This window comes from Wyeomyia smithii, chromosome 1 (genome assembly GCF_029784165.1).
Source record: "Wyeomyia smithii strain HCP4-BCI-WySm-NY-G18 chromosome 1, ASM2978416v1, whole genome shotgun sequence".
In the NCBI taxonomy this organism is placed as follows: Eukaryota; Metazoa; Arthropoda; class Insecta; order Diptera; family Culicidae; genus Wyeomyia; species Wyeomyia smithii.
Window position 1 is genome coordinate 71,307,469 of NC_073694.1, and position 27,633 is coordinate 71,335,101.

General features: G+C 42.3%; 1 protein-coding gene across 1 annotated transcript in view; it reads left to right on the plus strand.

Annotated features, from left to right (window-relative positions):
* The window catches only part of LOC129733287 (dopamine receptor 2-like), a 411,353-nt gene that overhangs the window by 207,316 nt on the left and 176,404 nt on the right, over positions 1-27,633 (plus strand). Inside the window, exon 4 of the mRNA XM_055695059.1 lies at positions 21,671-21,755. Coding sequence (XP_055551034.1) covers positions 21,671-21,755 — 85 coding nt within the window. The remainder of the gene's footprint in view (positions 1-21,670; positions 21,756-27,633) is intronic.

A 27,633-nucleotide genomic window follows, 5' to 3' on the forward strand; every position in this document is an offset into this window, starting at 1 on the left:
TGACGTCCAAATTCATGTTAAGCTCTTTATTCGTCTTTAAACAATTAACGCATTTCAAAACAGTAGACGTGCATTCAGATGTTTTGTGTTTTAGACTACACCTGGAACACGTATCACAATTTTTGCAATCCATGCTCTTGTGCCCAAATTCTCCACATTTGAAGCATCTCAAAACATTTACCGCGGGAAATACTAAGCACCGATCAAATTCTTCATTTACTTGCTTAGCAGATAACAAGCTGTTATACGTTTCCAAATCAACCTCTATTACCGCGCTATACTTGTTATACCGAAAGCGTGGATTTTCATACGAGTTTATTACTTTTACATCATTAATTTTGATACCTTCATTTTGACTCTTTAAAAAGTCAATGAAAACATCAGGAGAAAGATTCTCGCTCATGCCCACTATTTTCAATCTCGGCACCGACGTGGGAACAACAGCACTGTAGTTTCCACTCAGATTGCTTTCAATGCCATTTTTCAACTTATCAATATTTTCGCCAACAGCGCATTCATTAATAATGGAACCATCTTTACCGTTCCTAAAATTACTCACTTTGTGTGTTTTTGGATCTAATTTTGTTTTCAAAAACTTTCGAGGTTCCTCGCAAGCTTGTTTGGACTCTTTCGGTTTGATCACAATGACCGGACGAGTCTTATGTTTAATGGGCATAAAACCATCATGTATATTATTATTATTACTAATACTCGTTTTAATACTTTTACGGCGACCCTTCACGACTTGCGCAAAAGTCACGCCGTCATCAAAAACATCATCACTATTATCGTCATCAATTCTACGCTTCTTGCCGATTTGGTCCGATTCAGAAGGAACCGTCCCATTGCGCGCGCGGGCATCATTAATTGCAGCTTTATTTTGACGCGTATTTAATTCCAAAACCGAGTTGTTCAATTTATCAAATTTCTCAAAAAATAATTTTTCAAGAGATTCATTTACATTTAATCTCAACTGTTCCATACCGAAATTCAACGCGCTGTTTATCTGGGCCGATATTTGATCCCGCATTTCAATGACCGAATCAGAGAGAGAAGATAATTTCTTCATCTCTTCTTCAATACGCTTGATGTCCGGTATCAAATGTTGCCCACCACAACACTGGTTTGATAAACATTCGTCACACTTGAAGCAAAGATTATCATTATCTGTAACTATCTTTGCCGTTGCCCTGGTGAGTCCAGTACACTTGTAGTGAAACAAACGTGCACAGTTGAAGCCCATACATTTCAACGGCAAATCCGATAGGACAATTGCCGTACCACAGCCAGAGCAAATCATCGCACACAACACACGTTAACACGGGACGCTATACCAATAGACATGCAGAGAAACAAGAGACAGAGGCAAAAAAAATGATCGCCACCACCGCCGCTTTGAAAGCGTCGGGGGGGGGGGGGGGTTAACAAACTTTAACGCGAACTTGCTGCTTAAAGCAACTGTTCTTGTACTTAGCCTTTTGTAGATTCACCACCGACACACGTTAGAATATATCTACCGTGAATCACTTCACTATTTTACACGTAAATTAACAATTATATATCACCACAAAATAACATCCACTACTCTGTTCGACATCAAAAGAGAGAAATGATCTAACTGTTGGGAGGAATGCTGTAAGAAAAATTTTAATTGGATCGGGTACATTGAAAGTTTCAAAAATCCAGTCCACAATGTCAGAAAATTTCATTAATCCAGAGTTTGTTTCAACAGCTGGATGTGAAACAGGAACAACTGGGGTTTCAGATGTTCCTGGCAGTGCTGGGAACTCCTTCTGGGACTTCAAATTTGCATGACCAGGAGGAGTTTGCTTCGGTATTTCTGCAGCATTTTTCGGTTTGTTTGTACAATTCTTTTCACTTTGGGAATTCTTAGGACCTTTTCGGGGAAATTTAGGTGAGGAAATATTTTCTAGACTCCCCAGGATTGGCGTAAGATGTTCCCGCTGGTGAATCGTCAGAATCGGTTTCATCAGAGGACAACAGATCAAATGGGCTTGATGTAATGGAAGAAATGGTAACGGTCTTCTTCAGCATGTCAGCGTAAGAACGCTTCCAAAGATCTTTGAGAGACCTCTTTATTTTATCCCTGCACTGCAAGTACACCGCACATGTCGAGAGCTCATGCTGACTCTCCCCACAGTGTATGCATTTTTCAGCATTTTTACTGCAGGAATCATCCGCATCCGCATGATTCTCCCCACACTTGCCACAACGTGTTTTATTGCAGCAGTAGGCGGCGGTGTGGCCAAACTGCTTACAATTCAGGTAGTTCATGGCGCGAGGCACATATAATCGCACAGGAAGGCAAACCCGGTGGATCGAGACGTAGCTTGGTAGTGCTGACCCGGCGATCGTAACTCGAAACGAGTCTGACGGAGTGTATACTTTTTTGATCGATACTGACCGCAGTTGCTTGCAGTCGAGCACCTTTACATCGGGACATGTGTTGTTCTTAAAGCACCCTTTAGCACTTTCGACTCGACGGACAGACTCGAATCGGTTATGACACCGTCGATCTTCACGTCTCGTGCGGGTATGTAAACGCGATACTCGCGTGTTAAGTGTTCAGAGCAGGCTATATCGTTGGCCTCTTTCAGGTTACTGACCACGACACGGAGCTTGTTAGGCCGGACCTTGGAAATTTCGGTCACGCCATTGTACTCCTTCGTCAGGTCTTTAGAAATCTGCAAGATTTTCAACTGTTTCGATTTCGGTCCCGCCTTTGGCCGAAAATAGACAGTATAGCTGAAGTGGGCTCCATCTGGGTAAAGCCTGGGGCGAGGGGGGACTGAAGAATGAACAGGGGAACCACGTTTTTTGGAAACAACAACGTAAAGAACCTCTTTATTTGGAAAAACGTCAAAAAAAACGTGTAAAAATGTAACTGTGTGAAAAACATCCTACTATAGTCTTCTACCCCTACTGTTACTTATTGAAACTGTTTTACGCGAGAATGAAAAATCGTGAAAAACGTGCAATAAAACTGCGTTATTTGAAAAACCGTGTAGAATGAAACCATGTTAAAAAACCGCGTAAAAAAAGACTTTACTGCAGTTTAAATTGGTCTAATCAAGATATATTACCCTAGTAATTTTCTAGCGAAAAACTTTCTCCTACAAAATTATGCAATATGATGGAGTGCATATTTTCCTGTAACCACATATTAGGGTGACCCAAATTTTCGATTAAATCCAGCATCCAAATTTTAATGTTGTATTCTCATCAATTTTGCGGAAATTCGTAGAAGAAAGTTCTTTTCTACCATTCGAAATAACCGACTTAGAGCTATTTTACTAAATCACTAGAAGAAAATACAGGTGCAATATTGATGCTCAAACTGAAAATTAAATGGAAGGTTATAGCTGTTTAACCATAGCTGCGAATGTTGGTGTCCCCAGTCATTTCAAAAACGTGTCGAAAGTTCCCGCTCGCTCGAACGAGAATGATAGCCGTGCGCCTCCTTACACTCTTGAATCGATGGAGACGCTAGGTTGCTGTTGCTGTTTCGTTAATCTTGAGCAACATGTTAAAAAAGTTTTTTTTTCTATTTTTCAAAACGATTTAGAGTTAAGTACTTCATAATTAATGAATCATAATAAAATGCAATAAAATATTTTTTTCCGTTCTGAATTTTAAGTACGAATACGACATTGTTTAATTTGAAAAGGAACTATCTTTTTCTTCTACTTATCTATTTTGTTTCATGTTTTTTTAATCTTATAAAACTTAAGATTATGTTTCGAACTTCACAAGTGTACAGCCTGCGAGTATAGATAAAGGATATGCTAATTATGCGGATTAAGGAGCACTCAGCCCAGAAAGGTCTGAAAATTCAATGAAGTTTTTTGAATGTAGCGGCTAGACTGTATCTTAAGAACTGAAATTCACGAAAGGATTACAATAAAGCAAGAAGAAAGGTAGTTTACTAATAGTGATAAACGATACAGCAAAGCGAGCGCTTGGGACAACAGGAGACTGCAATGCTCTTGGTAGAAGGTACGATGAAGAAAAGGAAAATGCACTGCTGACAGTTGCACTTAAAATTCGTAGCGTTTCATTGTCACCTTATTATGATTGATTAATTATAAAGTACAAGCCCTGTTCGATTTTGGCAACACGTCCAAATTTAAATTTTATACTATGCCTACCGGACTAAAGAGATAATTAAATAGCCAATTTTCCAGCCAATCTGAACAGTGTTGTCCGATGCCTACCGGACTGAAGCGAAAATTCAATTCAACGCTTGGATGGTTGCTGGTGGCAACACGTCCAAAGTGTTTATGTTGCCAAAATTGAACCGTGACAAAAAACGGAACGTGCCAAAATCGACAAGGTCTGTAACTTGAAATTGGTTGGAAAAATAGAGAAAACCGTTTCTACGGAGCTGCTTGAAATCAACGAAACAGCAACATTAACCAAGCGTCTCCATCGATGCAACAGTAAATGGAGGCGCACAGCTATTATTCTCGTTGGAGTGAGTGAAAGTTTTGTCGTGTTTTTGACATGGCTAGGGGCACCAAAATCACAGGAAAGGGTAAAAAGCTATTATCTTCCAATAGTTTTACAGTTTAAGATTTAGGATCGCGCTCGTGTTGACCAGTCTAATGAACAACAATTTTCGAGCTTCGAGTTGACGACTCCGTTCATCAAATTCACAGACAACTAGGTTTCATCGGACCTCGTGAGACTTCAATGAACCACCGACGTCATGCATCCGTGCCTCCACACTAGTCGAATATGTACTTGACTTTGAACTTCGTTTCCTCGTGCGTTTTCAGTAAAAGAATATCAAGGTCCAGAAAGTCGCAATACATTAAATTTTAGATTTATGTTATAATATTAATGTGGATAAATCATAAAAGTATATATATACCCAAATTCCAATTACTAAAAATATAGAATGAATAATCTATGCTAGAAATTATAGAAATGTCGGAAATATAAAGAGATTCAATATTTGAAATTTATCGAAAAATTTAAAACTTAATGTACTTCAAAAGATAGAAGATTCCAAAATAAAACAAACAAATTTTCGATTTTTGAAATCATGATACGAGAACACTAATTTGTGACATACTTTTCTTGGAAAAGTAGCAATATAATTAATATCAACTCCTGTAGTAAACGTTAACGGAACAACTACTTCGGCTACATCATTCATGATTATCTGATTTCGGGGGGAAAAGATAAATGTAACGGAAATTTAATTTTCACGGAAACATTTCAATTTGAGGCAGATTCGCCGAGAAAAGCTGGAAGAACTTGTTTACCGTTGGGAATCAGATGTTTATTCTCATTTCATGGTTTCATCACAGGTCGAATTTATTCAACGGAGAACTAAGCTGTTAACCGGGGGCTCTTGTCGAAATGAACAGGGTCTCATTAAATGTGATTAAATTTATTGATTTTATGTCGCTCGCGCAATAGACAATAGCTAGTTGCGAGCATCCCACTCGGAATAAATTAATTTTTGTCTCATTCTATGGTTTTGAACTGTCGGTAATTTCAGATTCAATTATAATTTGGCTGACACAGCTAACGCCCAGGGCGAGGAGAATACGAATGATAATAATCATAGCCATCATCATCACTATTCGGATTGGGTCGGTCGGACAGTTTCACATGCGCGGCAACGTAGCTACTTGCACCGTTTGTTCATCGAAGGATTTAATTCAACACATTTAGTTTCGATGACTGAGAATTTATCAATTTTATGTTGTAACAGCTGCAACTAGACTGGAATAACAAAGGAAAACTAAAATTATTTTAAATGAATCAATTTTTATTACAACAACTAAGAATTAGACCAAATTTATCCATATATAGTTTAGTCCACAAAGAAACTCAGGATTTATTCCCATGATCACTGCACAAACTATCGTATGTATTATGAAAAAAAAAAAACGGGCAGCGAAAGCATGAGAACGAAGCAATGCCGAAAAGCACCTCGTAGGTGCTACGAGCAATGAATCACGATTGATGCTCCGAGCACATGCGACATCGTGCGTTCAGAAATATATTCGCACATGTGCGTGTGTGTAAATTTTTAATCATGCCCGCGACAACAAATCGTTTACGACAGGCAATCAATTGGTTTCTGGATTGATTTAGATTCGGAAACGGTGGGAGAATATGAAGAGTCAGGAATAGAAGACCTCAGCTCAGTGAAAATACCGAAATGTCTGAGATGAAAAGAAACATTTTGATGGATTGCTAGGTTTATTTACTGATTGGAACAAATTGAAACGCGCCATTTTTTCTAACGTGTGACTGATTATAATAGTCAACATAATCAAACACAAGAAAAACTTTTAATTTCCTTGAATACACTTTAGATAGAAGCACGAATTGCATCAATTTTGAATTATAAATTAAGGATAAATGAGTAATAAGGGGTGACATTTCGCTACAAAAATCATTTTGATAATCTTGAAAAATATAAACGTTATATCGTTTTTTAATATTGTTTTTGTTCCAGAAAGAAATTATGTCAACGTCCATACTTTATATGCATAAAGCAAAAAGTATGTGTACTTTGTAACTTTCCAGTTCGATTTCTATTACACCGTAGAACCTAATTGTTATATATTTTGTAAAAGCACAACAATCGACATCTCCAATACATATTATGGCCAAAACTGGTACTTTCACGTTACGAACTTTTTGCTCGTAAGTTGAAATGCTAAACAATGTCAAGTTTTTCCTAATTTTACCTTGCAGGGTTTTCCATCGCAATCTCTGCGTCTTCCTGTGCTACTGTAAAATGTTTCAGCCTCCATACACACTGTGACGAAATCAATTATTCACAAGCCGTTAACAATAATATGCCGAAGGTGCCAGGGAAGGTAAATTAGATTTGCGTTTCATTTCGGAGCCAGAATTGTATGTAGCCAATTAAAGCGTTGAAGTTTGCCGGAAAAAATAATTGCCCCACGTGACAAAATTTTTTTATCGTTAAAACTTTTCTCTTCAGGCATCCATTTTGTCGCTTTTTGTACACACGGAGAGCAGGAGGAGAAGGGTGAATTCCAACGACGAAATTAGCTGATTAACTATAGTCACACCAAACCAGGCACGCGAACCTTTCCTAGACAATGAAAATAAAGGTGGCGAAGAACCTTCTTTTTTGCTGGACTTTGTTATTTCAACCGATTGGCTCAACACTGTAACGGGAACCAATTGCGTAACTTTTCTGTTTACACATTCCAATCGAAGAGATAAACGGTGTGAGCGATGAAACAGATATTTTTAGAAAAATCATTTCCACTGATCTTTTGAAACAAGGGCGCGCAGTGCAATCTTATTGCCCAGCCAACATTTTCGCAGAAAAAGAGAAGATTAAAAGATGATGATGTTTCCTCGAAATCTTGGATTGCTGTCGAAATATTCATTTTTTCCCGTGACGTCACGCACAAAGGAGCCTCCTGCCAAATCCCCAAGCAGATCCGATCCTAAAGAGCAGTGACCGTATTGTATAGTGAAATTAACCCCGGTGCGCGGAAGCTTGCAAATTATACCATGGAGCGCTAATTAGACCTGCATAATTGAGTTTTTCCCTGGTAAGCCTTTTTTGCCGGCAAGACCGTGCTGAGCGGCAAACCGAAATAATGAATTATGAAATATGAATGAATTAATTGTCTTTTGGGAATGTAAACACACCAAACGCCTACGCTTTGTTTTTCGGACCCAGATTATCTTCTTCCTGCCTTCTGCTTCGGATGCCTTGTACAACTTTTCTTTTGTGATTCGTCTCGTCAAAACATTTTTAATGTGGAAATAAATGCGCTCAATCCGTGAAATTTGAGTTGCAGGAAATGAAATCTTGTTTGACATTTATAATTTCTGTTTACTTTTAATAATAGCAGAGACTTTTATTGTTGAATATTTGATTAAAACACACCTTAAACGAGTGGGGACTTCCAAAATAGAAAAGTGTCACAGAAAAATAATCCTAAACATTTATTGGGTATGAGAAATAAAATTTGAATAGTAATAAAAAACACAATAGCGGACCTATAGACTGTTCCGATAATTATAAATACACTAATGATTAACCGCCATTTCCTCCGCCCATAGAGAACGAGTTGTGCACAATTGAAGCACCGTGATTGGTAACTTGATCGGACATTAGCCAAAGAAGTTGGTGTGAGTGTGGGAACAGTTCGAATTGCATGACGGAAGTATAGTGAACAGTGTACGTTAACAAATGCCCCAGGCTGTGGTAGAGAACCCGGGCTTGCTGACCCAACAGTGGACAGGAAGATAAGAGCTCGGGGAAGCTACGGGAATTGGCAAAAAAACTAGGGTGACCAACGTTATGCATTATGCGGACCTACAAACTCGTCTGTAGCAGAAGCAGCCAGAACGAAGCACCAAACAGGCTTAATCTGTTAAACCGTTAGCTAGGAAGCTCTATGACAAACTTCTGACCAGGAAACCGGGAGGAATAAGAAAACCTACATAAAATTAGACTATAAGACTCCACTAGGACCGAAACTTTATACCCCACCGGAGGAAACGGATGTCTCTTAATCAGTGAAAGCAAAAATTACGTGGAAGAGTGATTGCAAAACGATGAGATCGCGCGATAATGCCGCTATAGTCGAGGAAGCTTTCTTGCAGGCATAGTCGACGTGGCTCTCAAACGTGAACTTGTCTTCGACCATCACCCCCAAGAGCTTTAAGGATTGCTTTGAGGCGATGGTGCATCCACCGGCACTAATCGACGCCTTCTGTTCCGATTTACGGTTGTTCACTACTATGACCTCTCTCTCTCTCTTTTCTGAAATGCATCCAATCCTCAACTGCGCGTATGGATAGCGCGGCTTTCAACTCCAAACTCCTTGATTCGTAGGCTTCTAGAGTTATGTCGTCCGCAAAGCCCACAATCACCGCTTCCGGTGGGAGCTTAAGCTTCAGAATGGAACCGGACCCAGAATGGAACTTTGCGGTACCCCTGCGGTAATCGGAACGCGTTTGTGACCCTCATGTGTGTTGTAAACCAGCACTCGGTTCTGAAGATAACTTTCTAGAATCTTGTACAGTAACGCCGGCACTCGGAGACTCCGAAGCGCGTAGGCTATAGAGTTGCTACTGGTGCTATTGAACGCGTTTTACAAGCCTAGCGTGACAATTGCGCAATAGCGAATGACGCTCCTTTTACCCTTGAGTGCTAACTCGGCCGTCTTGGTGACGGAAAATTAGCATCCACCGTGAACCTACCTTTACGGAAGCCGCAATCACTATTGCTTGATAGACCGGTTTTACTCTCGGTTAATCTCACAAGTCAGTTGAGGATTACCCTCTCATGCACCTTGCCTGCTGTGCCAGCAGACAAATTAATACCAGTCTCTGTCGCTTCCACTTATCCGGAAAGAGGCAGTCGTCTAAGCATTTCTGCGTGACCGCCCTGAATAACCCGGGGGTTACCTTTATGCCCAGATCCGAAATTTCTTCTGATCCCGGTGCCTTGCTCACCTTCAGGGAGTTTGCGATCTCAATGAGTTCGCCGTTCGTTACTCTTGCCACCTCGTCGACCTCTGCGCGACTGCCAAAGTTCGCTGTGTGTGGTGACTCAGTAACCGGTGGCCAGGGATTTGGCTCGTGGTGTGGAAAAAAGCCCTCAATGAACCGCTCCTACATCGCTGGTGGTTGCTCTGCTGGCGCTGACGAGTCTCTGGTCTTGACCGTTACGATCCTATTAGCGTCATCTCGTGGGTTCGTATTGGCCCTGTTGCAAAGTCTATAGAAACAGGCTCGTTCACTGGGCTTCATTTGTGCTCTTAAGCAATACCTTAGTGGATTTGAACGCTGCCTAGCTCTCCGATATCTGTGCATGGGTAAGCGCGCGTTGCATCTCCGCCACGCACGAAGGCACGCACGGCGGAGGTTGGCTATCGCGTCGGCATGTATGCCGGAAACCTTCCATTTCTAGGCTGACAAAACTAGGTATGATCATGTCGCACACCCGCGATAGTGTATCAATAAGTTGATCAGCACTCGGAAGGGCTTACTTCCGCAAATACATCTGGTTAGTGCAGCGGATTCCCCACTCAAAAACCCGCTCGTTGAAATCACCCGCCATCATCAACGGCGTTAGGCCCGTTAGTCTCACGGTTACACGATCGACCATCTGAGCAAACCTCTCTGTATATCAACGCGGTGGAGCATGGCAACAGAAGTAGAATACTCCATCCACCCTGGCAACCACGTAGCTCTCATTCGAGGTTGACACGGTTTCCTGAACCGAGAACCCGCCTGTCGTTTATATGGACGCCATTGCGGACTTATTCGCTACCCAGTTACCGTTTCCGGTAGGGGTCCGATGGTAATATCCGACAACAACTCAGTGGCTGCTTGGTATAGCAGTTGCTGTTCCGCGTGGCAGTGGTTCAGATTTAATTGCGTCACCCTCATGTCTGCATTTTATAAGCCAGCTTGCTAGCCGGGCACCTGAGGCCTCCCGTGACGTGCTTAGCGTCCCGCTTACCGGTGCATACCAAGCACTTGGGAGGCGCCCCGCAGTACCGCGCTTTGTGGCCATCACCACCGCAACGTCGACATAAACTAGATCTGCCGGGCCCTTCACACGACCAGAATCTATGTCCCCTCTCGAAGCTAAAGCAAACATCAGGCTGTTGGAGGATGCTCAGCGGGCATAGCGACCAACCAACCTTAGACTTGGTTTTCTTAAGAGCTTCGCTTCCTTCCTTGTCGATGGAAGATTTACGGTGGCAACCTGGGTCCCAGAAGGGCCTTTTCGGAGGAATTACCTTTATAGCCATTACCACTCCAGATTCTTGTTCAAGGGCTTGTGCAATATCGCACCCTTTAGTGATTTCCTCCAGGGTTTAAGCTGAAAAGTCACTTCGGGGGGCGGGGTGGAGGGCTCAGAGCCCGAACTTGAACGTCTTTCCCTAATTCTTTTCGAACCACCTCTTTCTAGATAACTCTCTTCACCCTAGCGTCTCTGTGAAGTTCTTGGATCATTTCGCCGGTACAAGACCGATCGACGAATGGTCCTAACGTCCTCATCTAATTCTTCTAGCTGGATGTCACCTCGCATGGCCCTCAGAACTTAAGAGTACTTTGACCCGTCGGTTTTGAGTATGAGCGCGTAACCCCTTGCTCACCTTTCGCGTTTTCTTGGAGCGATTTTGACGGTTTTCGCGTTTTTTACGCGTTCCGCTCTTTTGCCGTTTTTTATTCACCACGGCAGTCCATTTTCTGTTTCCCGTGGTGTTCATGTTGGAATTTTCTTTCGGGATAACAACATTCTCTGCTGATGCATTGGCCGATGGGCTTGTTGCAATCAACCTTCTTTTAATACTCGCGGGAGCCGGCTCTCCCGGAGACTGCCTCGTTCGCTTCGCGGTCGGTTCGGTAGAACGAACCTTCAGCCATCCCGCACGCTTCGTGAGCGCAGCGTTATCCACCCTCGCACTGTTGATGCAGATGCGTAATAATAGAATAGAATATCTGTTGCATGTGCTTCGAAATATTCCTATGGCAGTCCACAAACTTAATTTTGGTATCAATCTGTGCCGACAGTGCCGCCACTCTAGGTAGCGTTTCAATTTTTGATTGGTATGCTACTACCAGCAATTCGCTGGCGCCTCATTTGTTGTTGGAGGTAGATTTGGCCGTACCTGCCTTACTACCCCCATTGATCGCGACCATTGGCCTTGGTCGAGACCGCTGGATACCCCCTGGGTCTGTAGGCGTCACCACCCCTCCACCACCCTTCCCCCATTGGTGCCGGTGGAGACCGCTGGATGCCGTTTCTGGCGAATGGATCACATCCGCTCCCGCGTTCGCTTCAATAAACTTTTCCATTTTAGTTGATTGGATCCCTCTCCCAGCCGCAATTCTTATTTATGTGGAGTAGTCACCTATGTGGTCCCATGGTGAGCTATGCCGAAGTAGTAAGGTAGGTCGCATATAGCGCCTTTTGAGCCATTATATCTTCCCCGACTGGCGTAAGTCAGGAATGGGCCTCTAGTCCTAGAACTGCTTCCCACCATCAGATTCCTTCTTCTACCTGATTCCCACCAGGTAATTAACGTTGGACGTACTGGAAGGCCTACCAGGTTTTACGGTACGGAGACCCCTACAGCCGTTCTCTACCTCGCCGTTTCAAGCCGTTGTTACACGACACGACTTTACTAAAAGAGCTCGGTGCAGGTGCCATCCCTACATCGTGGGGGCATGCAGCTCTGCCAAAAGGCTCGACCTGTATACTGGCAGCTTTCCATTTTTAAGGTGGCGAGTCCTGGGCATGATGCTACATTTAGGTAGAGCCAACTACTTTTCTCTTCTCATCACTTCCTCGAATACATCGGCATTGAAATACGATGTCTTCCACCCGCGGGCGGTTGGCGTGTTGGCTCCTACCCGTTGCTTGCCGTCTCACGTCGTGATCTACACTCTGACTAGTGAACTTTTCGATAGGCTCATGTCGCCGAGTATAACAACTGCAGTAAAATACCTTAGCAATCGCGTATCTCTCATTTGAGGTTAGCACGATCGCCTGAACCTGCTCGTCGTCTCTATAGCCTCCAGACTTATCCGTAACACCAGCAGTGATTCAGCGTACTTGAGTAAAGTTTGACAGATGGAACTTTATTCAAGCTTAACGGAAAACTGTCAGCCGATCTGAAGCGATTGTTTAACGACATTAAAACCCTGAAATTTTCTCTTCTACAAATATCTGTAACAAAAATCGATCGCGAATTTCTGATGTGAACTTGTTTTGTTTTTTTTTTTTTAATTCCTTTTTATGCGCACTGATTATTGAACGATATTCTGTTATTTTCTATTCTAACTTTATTTAAAATCTAATTTTAGCTTAGAATTTGTTTCATTCCCGGGATCTTGGGAATTCCTGGGAAATGAGATTTTTCATTCCCGTTTCCCGGGAAATCAATTCCCGGGAATATTGCAAACCAAATTCCTATGCATGCAAAGGTGCCAAAAACATGCGTACAATCGGTGCCAAGTGCACCTGCAGGAATGAAATAGACCCCACACGTGGTCCTTAGCCTATTATCCAGCCACTTTTAGCCCGATCTCCACGCAGTGCCAGCTGGAACACGAGCTACCAAGGGAAGATAGGGTAACCAATCCCCGTCGAAAGTTGGTCGTATGCTAACAGGGAAAGAGGGTTTTTTTAAGTGTCCTTACGTCTGCCTTCCATGTTAGGAGCGGCTCACAACGGCGTCTGTACTTCAGGTTAGGGGCGGCCGATTACCTTCCTCCTGCCAACGTGGAACGTTAAACGCCATCGAAAATTTGGACTGGAACAATCGGCACAGACCCGTCGCGTGGGATTAACGATTGGAAACTCGGAACGTGGAACTGCCGATCTCTCAATTTTCAAGGGAGCACACGAGTGCCCTTCGAAGTATTGAAAACCCGCAGGGTTGACGTCGTAGTTCTGCAGGAGGTGTACTGGAAGGGCTCAAGGGTACGTACGTTCACAGTACGTTCAGGAAGGTTATGCCATCTACCAGAGCTGCAGCAACACACATGAGCTGGGAACAGCTTTTATAGTGATGGGCGAGATGCTGAAACGGGTGGTGTCCAATCAGCCATCGAATGAGCAAATTGAGAATCAAGGGCCGGTTCATCAGCGTCAGCATCATAAGCGTACACAGCCCTCACCTCGGTAGTACCGAAGGCGGCAAGGATGAATTCTACGCGCCGTTGGAGCGTTAGTACGACCACCGTTCAAAACCTGATGTCAAGATCGTAATAGAGGATTTCAATGCTCAGGTCGGCCAGGAGGAGGAATACAAACCGGTGATTGGAAGGCTCAGCGCACACCTGCAGACCAACGAAATGGGCCTCAGATTTATGGATTTTGCCGCCTCCAAGAACATGGCCGAGCGTAGTACGTAGTAGTGCATAGTAATGCGGAGGTCACCAAATCAGACAGAAACACAGATCGGCCACGTTCTGATTGATTGAAGGCACTTCTCAGACATCATCGACGTCAGATCCTATTGGAGAGCTAACGCCGACTCGGACCACTACCTCTGTTTTAACAACATTCGGTACTGACGCCCGCCTCGGTTTGATCTCGCGCTACTGAAGCAGCCCAACGTCGCTGACAACTAAGCGCATTCGCTCGAAGCTGCGCTGCCGGACGAGGACCAGCTGGAGGAAGGTCCTCTATAGCAGCGGTTCAGCAATTTTTCTTATAATTTCTATAATTTCTTATAATGCTTCATTTGTTGTTCAAACTTGCTCTTGAAACATGAGCATAGTAATCAAACAAACCATAATTCAATTTGAAACCTGAATTAGACCACCACAACATCTACCCCTACTCTCGCCCACTCTGCTAGAATACTCCAAGTCAGGGGGTACAATTGGTTTGAAAAAGATCGCCAAGAGGTACGCGAATAAAAAAGGTTGAGAAGCGCTGCTCTAGAGGACTGTTGGAACACAATTAAGACAGCCATCAACAGCTTAGCGGAGAACGTCATCGGGCATGTGGGAAGAACCCAACGGAAGGAGTGGTTCGACGACGAATGTATGAAGCTGATGGATGAGAAGAACGCTGCGCGGGTGGCTTAGAGGCGCAGTGCCACTCGTCCGAATGTAGAAAGACACAGACAGAAGAAGATACAGCGAACTCAAATCTACCGGGAGAAAAAGCGCCGCCTGGAGGAGGAGCTGTATGCAGAGCTGGAACAACTATATCTTTCACGGGAAGTGCAAAAGTTCTACCAGAAACTCAACGCATCTCTCAGAAACTTTGTACCGCGAGCTGAAATGTACCGGGATAACGATGGTAGTATTCTGACAGACGATCGTGAGTTTACCGAAAGGTGGAGGTTCCACGAACACCTGAATGAGCAGAGAAAGGGATTCCGTCGGTGTGACAAACGTAGAAGACGTGCAACCCCAATGATAGCCGAAATTAAAGATGCCATCAAGCAGCTGAAAAACAATCAATCGGCTGGGAAGGATAGCCTCGGAGCGGAGTTTAAAAAGATGGGTCCGGAAGAGCTGGCCATTTGTTGCACCGGCTGATTGCGAAAATTTGGGATACAGTACAGCAGGAGGAGTGCATGGATGGGATTATCTGTCCTATCTACACCCAACGCAAAAGGGGAGCATTTTATTACTTTATGGCAATTTTTTATTACTTATTGTGTCTTAAGGGTTTATATACCATTTTAGTTTTCAAAAAACCTTAAAAAATTTTATTGTATTATCTTCAAAAACAACATCTTGAGAACATTTTCACAAATTTTCATAAAGATCTGAGCAATAGAAAGAAAGTTAGAGCGTTTTGCAGCGCGCCTCGCCACGGCCGCATAAGCTAAACTAGAAACTTTACACGCGATTATCTCGGAATAGTGTTTTCCGAAAAATGACTTTGCCGTGATCCTGATTGCGGGAAAACGTCTGAACCGATTTCCTTCATCTTTTTTTTTAAATTTTCGTTATTAAATTCGCCGGTCCTTGAACGATCGCTTTTTGAAACATACAGTTACATTTTGCCGCAAAAAAAATTTTAATGCAAATTTTAGGGCTCAAAACGTACATTTTTTTGGGAAAAACGTTCCCGTTTGCACTGAAAACAAAATACTCATAAAAGCGATCGTTCAAGGACCCGGCACACTTCTAAACTAATGAAATAATATGAGTTTTTTGATTTCGGTTGATCCGCTGAGTCTCTATCAGGATCACTGCAAGCCTCTGCAAAAAAATAGCGTTTCGAGGAAACGGCCATTACTCCAGTAATAATTGGTATATCTCATAATCAAACGTATTTTTTTTTTGTTGATAAACTGTACTTTCAGAAAAATACCCCTTTGATGCAATGAAAATGGTGCTATGTACTTAAAAATATATTCAAACTTCCCTCATTTCTCTCGACCAAATAGGTATATAACCCCTTAAGCCTGTAGTACACTCTTTGTATAATGGTCAAATATTTGACCTTCTGACATAATGGTCAAATTTATTGGACATCATGGTTGTTGTTTGCCCGTGTTTGCCCCATGTTAAAATTGGAGAGTGACAAATAATTATCTTTGACCAAATTTTTATCTGTCAAAAAGTGACAAATATTTGACGCTCGGTCAAAGAGTGTACTACAGGCTTTATGACTGCGCATTATACACAAATAGTAACAAAAATTATGACGGGCACACGCTTGTATGTGTTTCTGCAGGATAACATACAGCCAAGCACCACAATGCATGTGACAGCAAGACTTCACTCGCTGCATTTGTATTCAGTAGCGTAGCTAGGGGGGTGCGGTTGGTGCGGACCGCACCGGCCCACCACTCAAAGGGGCCCCAAAATCTTGCGAACACCGAACCGGTCAACATGCCCATCTGAACTCAACCTCATGTATTTGTGCTCGCCACTCTGCCCTCGTGATCCACACGGACAGAGTAAACGTGATACCGATGTTCATTTTTAACATGATTTGTGATTCGACTGACGCCGAAGTTGAATGTTTTCCGATCGCAGAAAACATTCGATGCAACGTGGAAACACGTAATAAAGGAGAGATTTTTTGCGATGCTGAAAACGCTATCTAGGGTATTTGTTTAATTATTCATCTCATAAGGCCGACGTTCACGAAGAATGCATGGAGCAAACACCAGATTTACACGAAATCGTTAAACAAATGAACAAAATATGATTACATGCTCTCATAGAATCGGTAGAATGGGTAGATTTCGTTTTCTTGGTTAGATGATCGAAATAAATGAGTTTTCCAGTGTAGATTCCCGACTTGAATAACAAATTCAGAGATTTTGGGTAAGTTTTTGAGAATTTTACTTCATGAGATATCTAAAGTGAACTAATAGGAATCCATTCCATGGATTAGTTGATTGGTTTAGTTAGAAAATATGCGTTATTTCTAGTTTTCAATTGAGTTTTCGTTTTATAAATTTGGGCTGAGATGAATAATGGAACAGTTCCCCTATCTGTGTTGCTAACATAAAACAGAGCGAGGGAAATAATCCGCGTTCGCGCGTGACTATATAATTTCTGATTTTGCCAATTAAAAAGCACGGAAAGTGAGTATCTAAATTAACCTTATTTTCGATTTTGCGGAAAACGGAATAAATAAGTATGAAAAACTAAATGTTTTATTTTTCTCAATTCCTTTCATGAAAGAAAAAACTACCCAGTCATTTTCATTGGGGGCCCACATTTTTGTTACCGCACCAGGCCCACCAAACCATAACTACGCCACTGTTTGTATTGATGCAACGACCAGATTCATTTTTGTCCCCTTCATCCACACATAATGAGAATCTCACCCGTCAACCTTAAATGTCTAATTAGAAACACTTTCGTGTCGTCCCCCAGTGTTCACTTGAAATCAAAATATGTTATACGGTCTGAACAGAGTTGCCGAAGTTGCGAATATTGTTCTGGATGGGCACGAGTTTTGTATTTTCAAACAGGTGCAAATGAGTTTCCATGAACCAATAAGTATGTGTTTTGGATAGCTTGCAAGAAAGCGAATGGTTTTGTTTTTCTTTAACGCAGTTTACAGATCGTGATGTCATTTAAAGACGCATTTCAAATCTTTAAAATCATCAACGTTTGCATACTCTATGACGGGGAAAATATTGCCTGGCAGCTCTTGTCATATTCTTTCTCTACTCCGTATGCATACAACGAGCGAACTAATACACGCTCACCGGATGAATTGTAGATTGAAGAAACTTGTAACATGTGCAACATATGCGATGGTGTGTGATTTTTTTTTACTTGAGATGGAAAGGGAGCAGTTTTTGACAGAAAAAAATCTTGCATGTGGTTGAAACGACCATTATTAGATAGTCATACTCCCGTAACACGTGCTAAATATATGACAGTATGTGTTGTTACTTGACTGGGGAAGAATTTTATTGCCTTTTAAGTAATAGGTTTGTTACCCAAAATGCAATTTTGCGCTATAGCTTCTAAAGTAATAAGGAAAAGTTTTGCTTAAAAATATTATTCAAACTTCCCTCATTTCTCTCGACCAAATAGGTATATAACCCCTTAAGCCTGTAGTACATTCTTTGTATAATGGTCAAATATTTGACCTTCTGACATAATGGTCAAATTTATTGGACATCATGGTTGTTGTTTGCCCGTGTTTGCCCCATGTTAAAATTGGAGAGTGACAAATAATTATCTTTGACCAAATTTTTATCTGTCAAAAAGTGACAAATATTTGACGCTCGGTCAAAGAGTGTACTACAGGCTTTATGACTGCGCATTATACACAAATAGTAACAAAAATTATGACGGGCACACGCTTGTATGTGTTTCTGCAGGATAACATACAGCCAAGCACCACAATGCATGTGACAGCAAGACTTCACTCGCTGCATTTGTATTCAGTAGCGTAGCTAGGGGGGTGCGGTTGGTGCGGACCGCACCGGCCCACCACTCAAAGGGGCCCCAAAATCTTGCGAACACCGAACCGGTCAACATGCCCATCTGAACTCAACCTCATGTATTTGTGCTCGCCACTCTGCCCTCGTGATCCACACGGACAGAGTAAACGTGATACCGATGTTCATTTTTAACATGATTTGTGATTCGACTGACGCCGAAGTTGAATGTTTTCCGATCGCAGAAAACATTCGATGCAACGTGGAAACACGTAATAAAGGAGAGATTTTTTGCGATGCTGAAAACGCTATCTAGGGTATTTGTTTAATTATTCATCTCATAAGGCCGACGTTCACGAAGAATGCATGGAGCAAACACCAGATTTACACGAAATCGTTAAACAAATGAACAAAATATGATTACATGCTCTCATAGAATCGGTAGAATGGGTAGATTTCGTTTTCTTGGTTAGATGATCGAAATAAATGAGTTTTCCAGTGTAGATTCCCGACTTGAATAACAAATTCAGAGATTTTGGGTAAGTTTTTGAGAATTTTACTTCATGAGATATCTAAAGTGAACTAATAGGAATCCATTCCATGGATTAGTTGATTGGTTTAGTTAGAAAATATGCGTTATTTCTAGTTTTCAATTGAGTTTTCGTTTTATAAATTTGGGCTGAGATGAATAATGGAACAGTTCCCCTATCTGTGTTGCTAACATAAAACAGAGCGAGGGAAATAATCCGCGTTCGCGCGTGACTATATAATTTCTGATTTTGCCAATTAAAAAGCACGGAAAGTGAGTATCTAAATTAACCTTATTTTCGATTTTGCGGAAAACGGAATAAATAAGTATGAAAAACTAAATGTTTTATTTTTCTCAATTCCTTTCATGAAAGAAAAAACTACCCAGTCATTTTCATTGGGGGCCCACATTTTTGTTACCGCACCAGGCCCACCAAACCATAACTACGCCACTGTTTGTATTGATGCAACGACCAGATTCATTTTTGTCCCCTTCATCCACACATAATGAGAATCTCACCCGTCAACCTTAAATGTCTAATTAGAAACACTTTCGTGTCGTCCCCCAGTGTTCACTTGAAATCAAAATATGTTATACGGTCTGAACAGAGTTGCCGAAGTTGCGAATATTGTTCTGGATGGGCACGAGTTTTGTATTTTCAAACAGGTGCAAATGAGTTTCCATGAACCAATAAGTATGTGTTTTGGATAGCTTGCAAGAAAGCGAATGGTTTTGTTTTTCTTTAACGCAGTTTACAGATCGTGATGTCATTTAAAGACGCATTTCAAATCTTTAAAATCATCAACGTTTGCATACTCTATGACGGGGAAAATATTGCCTGGCAGCTCTTGTCATATTCTTTCTCTACTCCGTATGCATACAACGAGCGAACTAATACACGCTCACCGGATGAATTGTAGATTGAAGAAACTTGTAACATGTGCAACATATGCGATGGTGTGTGATTTTTTTTTACTTGAGATGGAAAGGGAGCAGTTTTTGACAGAAAAAAATCTTGCATGTGGTTGAAACGACCATTATTAGATAGTCATACTCCCGTAACACGTGCTAAATATATGACAGTATGTGTTGTTACTTGACTGGGGAAGAATTTTATTGCCTTTTAAGTAATAGGTTTGTTACCCAAAATGCAATTTTGCGCTATAGCTTCTAAAGTAATAAGGAAAAGTTTTGCGTGTATAAGAAATTTATAATTTACTATTTCCACAGTTAGTACATTCTTCAATCGTCAACTCCATATTTACTGCTTGAAATAGATCCTCCAGATATGCCGTGGATACACAACTCTCACGCACCATTGTATGACACTATCGACCAAAAGGAGTTATGGACGGAAACGGCTTCCCGGGGAAGCTGATTAGACTAATAAAGGTTACGGTGAATGGGATGCAGTGTTGTGTGTGGTTTTCGGGAAGATTGTCGGGCCCATTTGAATCCCTCAATGGCTTCGACGGGGTGATGGTCTCTCCTGCCTGCTATTCTGCTACTGTGTGTAATGATTTGAGCGACAGCAACACGCGATATTCAACAATTCCAGTCAATTCGTTTGCTTTGCTGATGACATGGACATTGTCGGCAAAACCACTGCGGCGGTGGCAGAACCGTATACCAGATTAGAACGGGAAGCGGCAAGGATTGAGTTTCAGGTAAATACGGCGCAACGGAAGCCGACCGGCAACGTCTAGGCAGCAGCATTACGATCGACGGCGATAAGTTCGAGATCCGGAGGAGTATTATCAGCGGAAATCGTGCCTACTGTGGGCTCCACAAGTAATTGCGGTCGAACAGACTTAGTCCCCATACGAAGAGTGTATCCCGTACAAAACGCTCATAAGACCGCTTGTTCTCTACGGGCATGAAACGTGGAAAATTCTCGGAAGGACCTGTGAGTGCTCTAAGTTTTCGAACGACGGGTACTAAGGACGATCTTTGGTGGCGTGCAGGAGAACGTAATATGGAGACGTAGGATGAACCATGAGCTCGTGCAACTGTACGGCGAACCCAGTATTCAACAGGAGGCTGAAGCTGGACGGATACACTGGGAAGGGCAAGTTTCAAGAATGCCAGAGAACTACCCATCGAAGATGGTGTTTACATCCAATCCGGTAGGAAGGAGACGCCCAGGGGCGCAGCAGGCAAGATTAGTAGACCAGGAGGAGCGGGGAGTACACGCTGTCCCTTGGATTGGTAAGCGGCAGCCAATAACCGAGTGAATTGGAGTAACTTTGTTAATCAAGCCCATAATAAAGCCCTCACAAAGCCGTCATAATGACAGAATGTCAAATATATAAATAATAATAATAATGATTCTAAACCTTTTACCCCGAGCAACTATAAAAGTAAAACGAATATGGAATAAAATAATTTATTTTATTGAAGCTTCTAGCAATAATTCTCAATATCAAAGTCACTTTACCTCATGTACGATGAATGAAATCGACTATATTTTTCCATTCCAGACCGAGTTTTTCTATAATATCAATAAACGTTTGCGTTTTATACACAAATAAAAGCATCATTAATCTGTGAAAACCGCAAAATTATAAACGCCAATGAATCGATTGCTTCGAACAAAAACCCAAATTTACGAAATAAGCTTTATCCTATCACCAGCGCTGAATTAAGTCAGGACTTTTAGGATTCTTCCGGCAATGTCAAGCATTATTTCCTAACCAACATCGGCCAAGAATAACACATTCATCTCAGGCATTCCTTCTCTCGTTTCTTTCAGGGCCTTCGTGCGGATATTGTGTGTTTGCTGTCCCCGAAAGATCCGGCGAAAATATCAGCCCACAATGCGATCGAAAGCATCCCAGGTGAGTCTCGAGCACGTCAGATTTTCCTCCAAATTCCTCCTGCCTGTAAGACTGGTAGTAGGTCTGGCAACGCAAGGCCACAGCATCACTGAATGTTTTCCACCCGTCATCCAGCATCAGCCGAGCACATTTGGCACATTCTTTCGCACTGTCGCTATTTGACATACTACCAACAAAAGGAAAACATTTTTCTCGTCCCAGAGGAAAACTCGAAAACCATTCCCATCATCCCAAGAGGTAGCGGCTGTATAAGTAGAATGCTACTAAATCGTTTTTTTTTGTTGTGTTGTGGCTGCACCTCTGTATAGGAATGTTACCGAAAAGAGCCTCAGTAATTCGGTTGAACCGAACCCAGAGTCTGGAGAAAAATTGATAGAATAAAAAACTGTTTTTTTTTTGGCCAAAACCATCCGACAATCGCTCCATTGGATTAAAGCAACTTCCTCCCATAGCAATATTTTGTCAACCTTCCACATAAGTGCTCTCTGTCTGCATCTGGAAAACCAAGATTAACCAACAAAAGCATGCTTACGTTTGTGCCTATTTCACTTTTATTCACTCTTTTTTCACTCTGTCTCTGCTCCATTTGGCATGCCATTTGTACGTAAACATTACAAAGTGAATAGATCCAACAGGCAAGAAGAAAGTAGAAATTGGTTTAGTCTAGCATTTAGATTGACTTCCCAGGTTGAACGTTTCTGATTCTGTGATACAAATATCCGCTTGTGGTGCCGGAGCACTACACTGTACGCACAAGTGACACAAACATTGATTGCCACTGCACCGTTCCGCTCTGGCGATGACATTTGCGTTCGTTTTGCGCCCATCCGAACTACTTCTGGGCTCTGGTCTTCCATCATTTTCCACAATCACCGAACACAAAAGCAAAACTGATTGTTCGATCGCATATAAAGCAAACGAATGTGATTTGCCAGGCAATCTGTTGGCCTCCCATCCACCAACCGAAGCGCAACGGCATAACATACAGAATAACAGGTTGCGGAGTGTGGGCGGTTTGCACCTGTAGGAATGCCACCGGTTTGCGCCAGCACAGAGGGAGAAAAAAAATGTATACCCATTCGGTATTAGATTAGAGATTAGAGACCTGTGAAACAGCCCACAGGCTCAACCAGAACGCTAGGCTGAAAGGTTCGGGGAAAAGAATGAACAGCACAATTGCTGGGCTAGAAAAGATACATTACGGTTCGATAAGAAGGTGAAAATACAATGTATAACAACGCAGCATAGGAAAACGTGAGCGTAAGAATGAAACATTATACTCGTTATTTCATATCAACCATTTCGACAGCTTTTGTCTGTAAAGAGTCTATGAAAATGATCGAATACTAACATTTATCAACATCATCATTGTTTTGCATACATCGCCAAGCACATTCAATCGAACTGAATCTAAGCTTTACATCGGATCGGCTTTTTATAGACTTGAGAGGCTGCTTTCACAGACTTTGTCTTTCGATCGTTTCTACAATGCAGCTCCATTTGTGCAATAGTTGATGAATATTATTACGTTCTTTTCAACTGGTTGTTGTGTTTCTACATACTTTCTAGTGGGTTCAACAACAACAACAATATCGCACGCTTAGCCTTGGGGCTAATAGCGGTCTCGATCAACTAGATTAACTAGACTAGATTAACTAGTTAAGAGAATTCATTATCGATATTGTTTTTTGGCACATTTTGCATGTGTAGGATAAGTACAACGATACACCGTGTCCCAGTGCTGAGTCGAGAAAATTTCCAGCTTGAAAAGATACTCAGCTTGATCGGGAATCGAACCCGTGTGGGAGAGCTAGCCGACCGACATCGCTAACCACAGAGCCACGGGGACCACTCTAGTGGGTTCGTCGGGCCCTATTTACGGAGCCCACTACCAGTTGGACTACGAATTCATTGTCACAAAACTCTGTTTTTATTGCTTATGAGCAGCGCTCAAATGATTAAAGTCTCGCCATACAAAAATTACAAAAACACACGCACACAAAACTGTGATTAACTACTAATATACTAGCTTAGATCATCGCAAGTGTGGAAAAACAACATTCTACACCAGCGGTTCTCAACCTGGGGTACGCGTAACCCTAGGGGTACGCGAAAGCCTCCGGGGATTAGGTTAAGGAAAAATCAGTAATGGCGGACACAGCATTTTTTATAATACTTCATTTGTTGTTCAAACTTGCAGTTAAAACATGACTGTAGCAATAAAAAAATCATAGTGCAATTTGAATCCTAAACTAGACCACCACAACATGATCTACCACTGCTCTCTCCCACTCTATGAGAACATTCCAAGTCAGGGGGTACAATTGATTTTGAAAATATCGCCAAAAGATACGCAGACAAAAAAGGTTGAGAACCGCTGTTCTACACCGTAGGACAATTGATTGTACCTAACGGAACAAAATATCATAGAATCGCTTAAACAGATCAATCAGGATTGAATTTTAGTTCCCTACGAAGCGCACATAAGAGTAAATAGTTACAATAAACAGCGGCCGGAATAACAAAAATTAATCTAAAAACCACCAACAAAAATTTAAATGCATTTTTTAGAAAACTGATTTTAACATTTTCACTAGAGATTTTTTCTTGAATCACTCATTTATTTTATGGCGACCAGTCGTTAGTGACCCACTGTCCAATCCAAAACACGTCTCCACGGTAATCGATCTTGGGCTAGTCTTCTCCAACTGCCCCTATCACCCGCCAAACAGGTGTCCTCATCCATACCACGCATCAAACGAGCACGGGGTCTACCACGGAGTCGGCGACATCTGTCCGGCTCTATGCTAGATATTATCTTCACTGGTCGATCTTCCGATATTCGTACTTTGGTATGCTTGATGCACCTCGTGTTTCAAGCGCCTGCGCCAAGACAATGTTGAACAACAGATTCGAGAGCCCGTCACCTTGCTTCAGAGCGTTCAACGTCATAAACAGCTCCGTGGTTATGCCCGCTACCCTGATGCGTGTTGAGAAACCGTCAAGGCACGTTTCAGCTTTGCAAGTTTTGTTGGGAAACCGTGCATAAGCATAATCTCCTATAACTCGCTGCGCTTTACTAAGTCGTACACCGCCTTGAAGTCTATAAAAAGATAATGAGTCTACAAGGTGACGATCTGACGCAAGATTGATAAAGTAGGATCCACTCAATATTTGATCGCAGCTTTCTATTTACTGTGGCTCCTCTAGTGGTGGTTACGAGAAACGAGGTAGGTTTGTTTACATAGTGGTGAAATTTCATCAAATTCGAGTGAGAGTTATGCACACTCACGTTGAAGATCCGACGCGGTCAGGTGCAAAAAATGGGAAGTGTCTCTAATTCCCCAAATCAACCGTGAACAGTGTGCTGAAACGATTCAATGAAACTCTAACGCTGGACCGCGCTGATCACAGCAACCGCAAAAATTGAACGATTGACAAACAGCTACTATTGACAGTCTACAGAGCAGTTCGGACGAAACCTGGGATCACCCTGCACGATTTGGCTAAGAAATTCTCGATGCCGTACATCACTGCTCGACTAATCTGTCGGTGTGAAAGCCTGCGGTTGTTCCACGCCAGCAAGCACCCCAACGCGTAGTTTTATTCTGCAAGTAAGCTAATATAATTGCCTTCAATTGGAAATATAACAATCTCAATTGGTTTGCGTGCGACTAGACCGAACCAAGTGCAGTTTTTTTTAAATTTAGTTATCAATACCAGTCGATGTGAGAATGAATAATCTATTTTTCATGAAGAAACGAAACCATTTGAAAAATTCATAATAATATTAAAACAAAAATTCTGTGTAGCAGCTTGCATAAAACATACGGGATGGTTAAGCTTTTTTTTAAATGCAAACGTTAGAATATGTGATATTTCAAAGTCGTTTTCGAGATATGATCTACCGCCGGGAACTCACGATTACTCGTGCCACGATCCTAAATCTTAGACGACTTCGGCTTCCTCCTTCACTTTTCGCATTTCTCTGGCCATGCGTGGGGAATTGAAAGGTGGAAACAGTACCAGAACGAGCACCTTAACGGCGATGTAGCAGAGAACGACGACAAAGTGGCAGTAGATCTTTGTGTACGCACTGATGACCACAGTGTTCTAGTCCTTGAGCTCCAGAAGGTTGCGAGCTGTTGAAAAATGGTGACGAACCACTGGCGAAAGCGCTATACTGGGTTATTGCCAAGATTTGGAAGGAGGAGGTCGTACAGGAGGAGTGCAAAAGTCTACAAGAAGGGGTGATAACCGGGATTGCTAAAACTACCGTGCAATCATGTTGTGGAACGCCAATTTCAAGGCGGCTGAAAATTCTTTGAATTCTTTGCCGTAGACCGTTTACAAGGGAATTTGTGGGACAGGACCAGACGGGATTAATAGGTACCCGCCACTACCACGGACTGAATATTCGCGGTACGGCAGGTCCTGCAGAAATGTTGTGTATACTACGTCTCCACACACCTTTTATTTATTGGCCTAAAATCAGTGTACGACACAATCGATCGAGATCAACTATGGCAGATTATGCACGATTACGGTTTCTTGGATTAAATGACACAGTTCACGGGTCAAGTCGACGATGGATCGGGTAATGTCCGTAGTTCGAGTTCCGGGGACACACTCGAGTACTTTCGAATCTCGAAAATGGTTACAGTTAAGAGATGAATTATCGTGCTTGCTATTTAACATCGCTTTGGAAGGTGTGATATTGAAGGGCTAGTATCGATACGAGTAGCACGATATTCAGGTGGTCTGTTAAGCTCTCTGGCTATGCCGATGACATTGATGTTGTAGCTGAGAAGATGATTGAGACGTACATCAGACTGAAGGCCAAAACCAAGCGGCCTTAAACGCGTCGAAGACTAAGCATCTGCAGGAAGAGATTCCAGAGAAGACATTGTCAACCTCCCACCAGGTATTCATATACAAAATTCACCGCCGTACGGCCACAAAACTTGACGAACGCATTCTGAAGGTGCGCACTATGTCCATTCTGTGTGTTGGTATTGGTTTCAGCTTAAGAAACAGGCTAACCGACGGCATGGTGTCGACTTGCTGACATTTGTTGTTTGTTCACAACGCACGATGAAATAGTACCGCGACGTCCTAGTAAAATTGTTTGCGGCACCCAAGTCAGAAGTAAATATTTTCTGATGAGAAACTCTTAGTCTTGCAGCATCCACACAATGTCCAAAATGATCAGCTGTGGGGGGCGACGGTGCCAAGCATCCCCTCGTCCCAAATTAACATCCCGCGATTCCAGAGCGCTATGCCGGTGATAGTTTGGGGCCGTATCCAAGCGTGGGAAGCTCCCACTGGTGTTTATCGAGAAAAAACGTGAAAATCAACGCTGCGTGCTATAATGTTCTGGAAGCGGTTGGCATTTTGCAACCTCTACGGGAAAAATCATTATGTCCTTCAATAGGACGCTGCACCGGTCCACACGACGAATATCGTCCAATCGTGATGTCGGGTGAATTCGATTGATTTGGCCTGCCAGCTCTCTGGATCTATATCCCCTGTACTTTCATGTATAGTACATGCTTCGTAAAGGTTCTCAATAAACACTGCTTGCAACATGGCCGATGAACTGCAGCCATGAACCGAATTAAAAGGAGACGACTTCTCAGAACAGCAAGGGGCAATTTGGCCTGGAGCTGATTGCTAAGGTAAGATAAGGATTTTGAATGGAATTTAATAATCAATATGTCGTTGGATAGATAAAAAAGGACAATTTTGTGACATGTCAGTCATTATTTATTACTTCATTCCTCATCAGCGAAAATTGATGAAATGTTTCAAGATGAATTTCCGCAAACACTGAATTAATCACGCGAGCACGTCTAACGTAGCGCCATGAGAAAACACC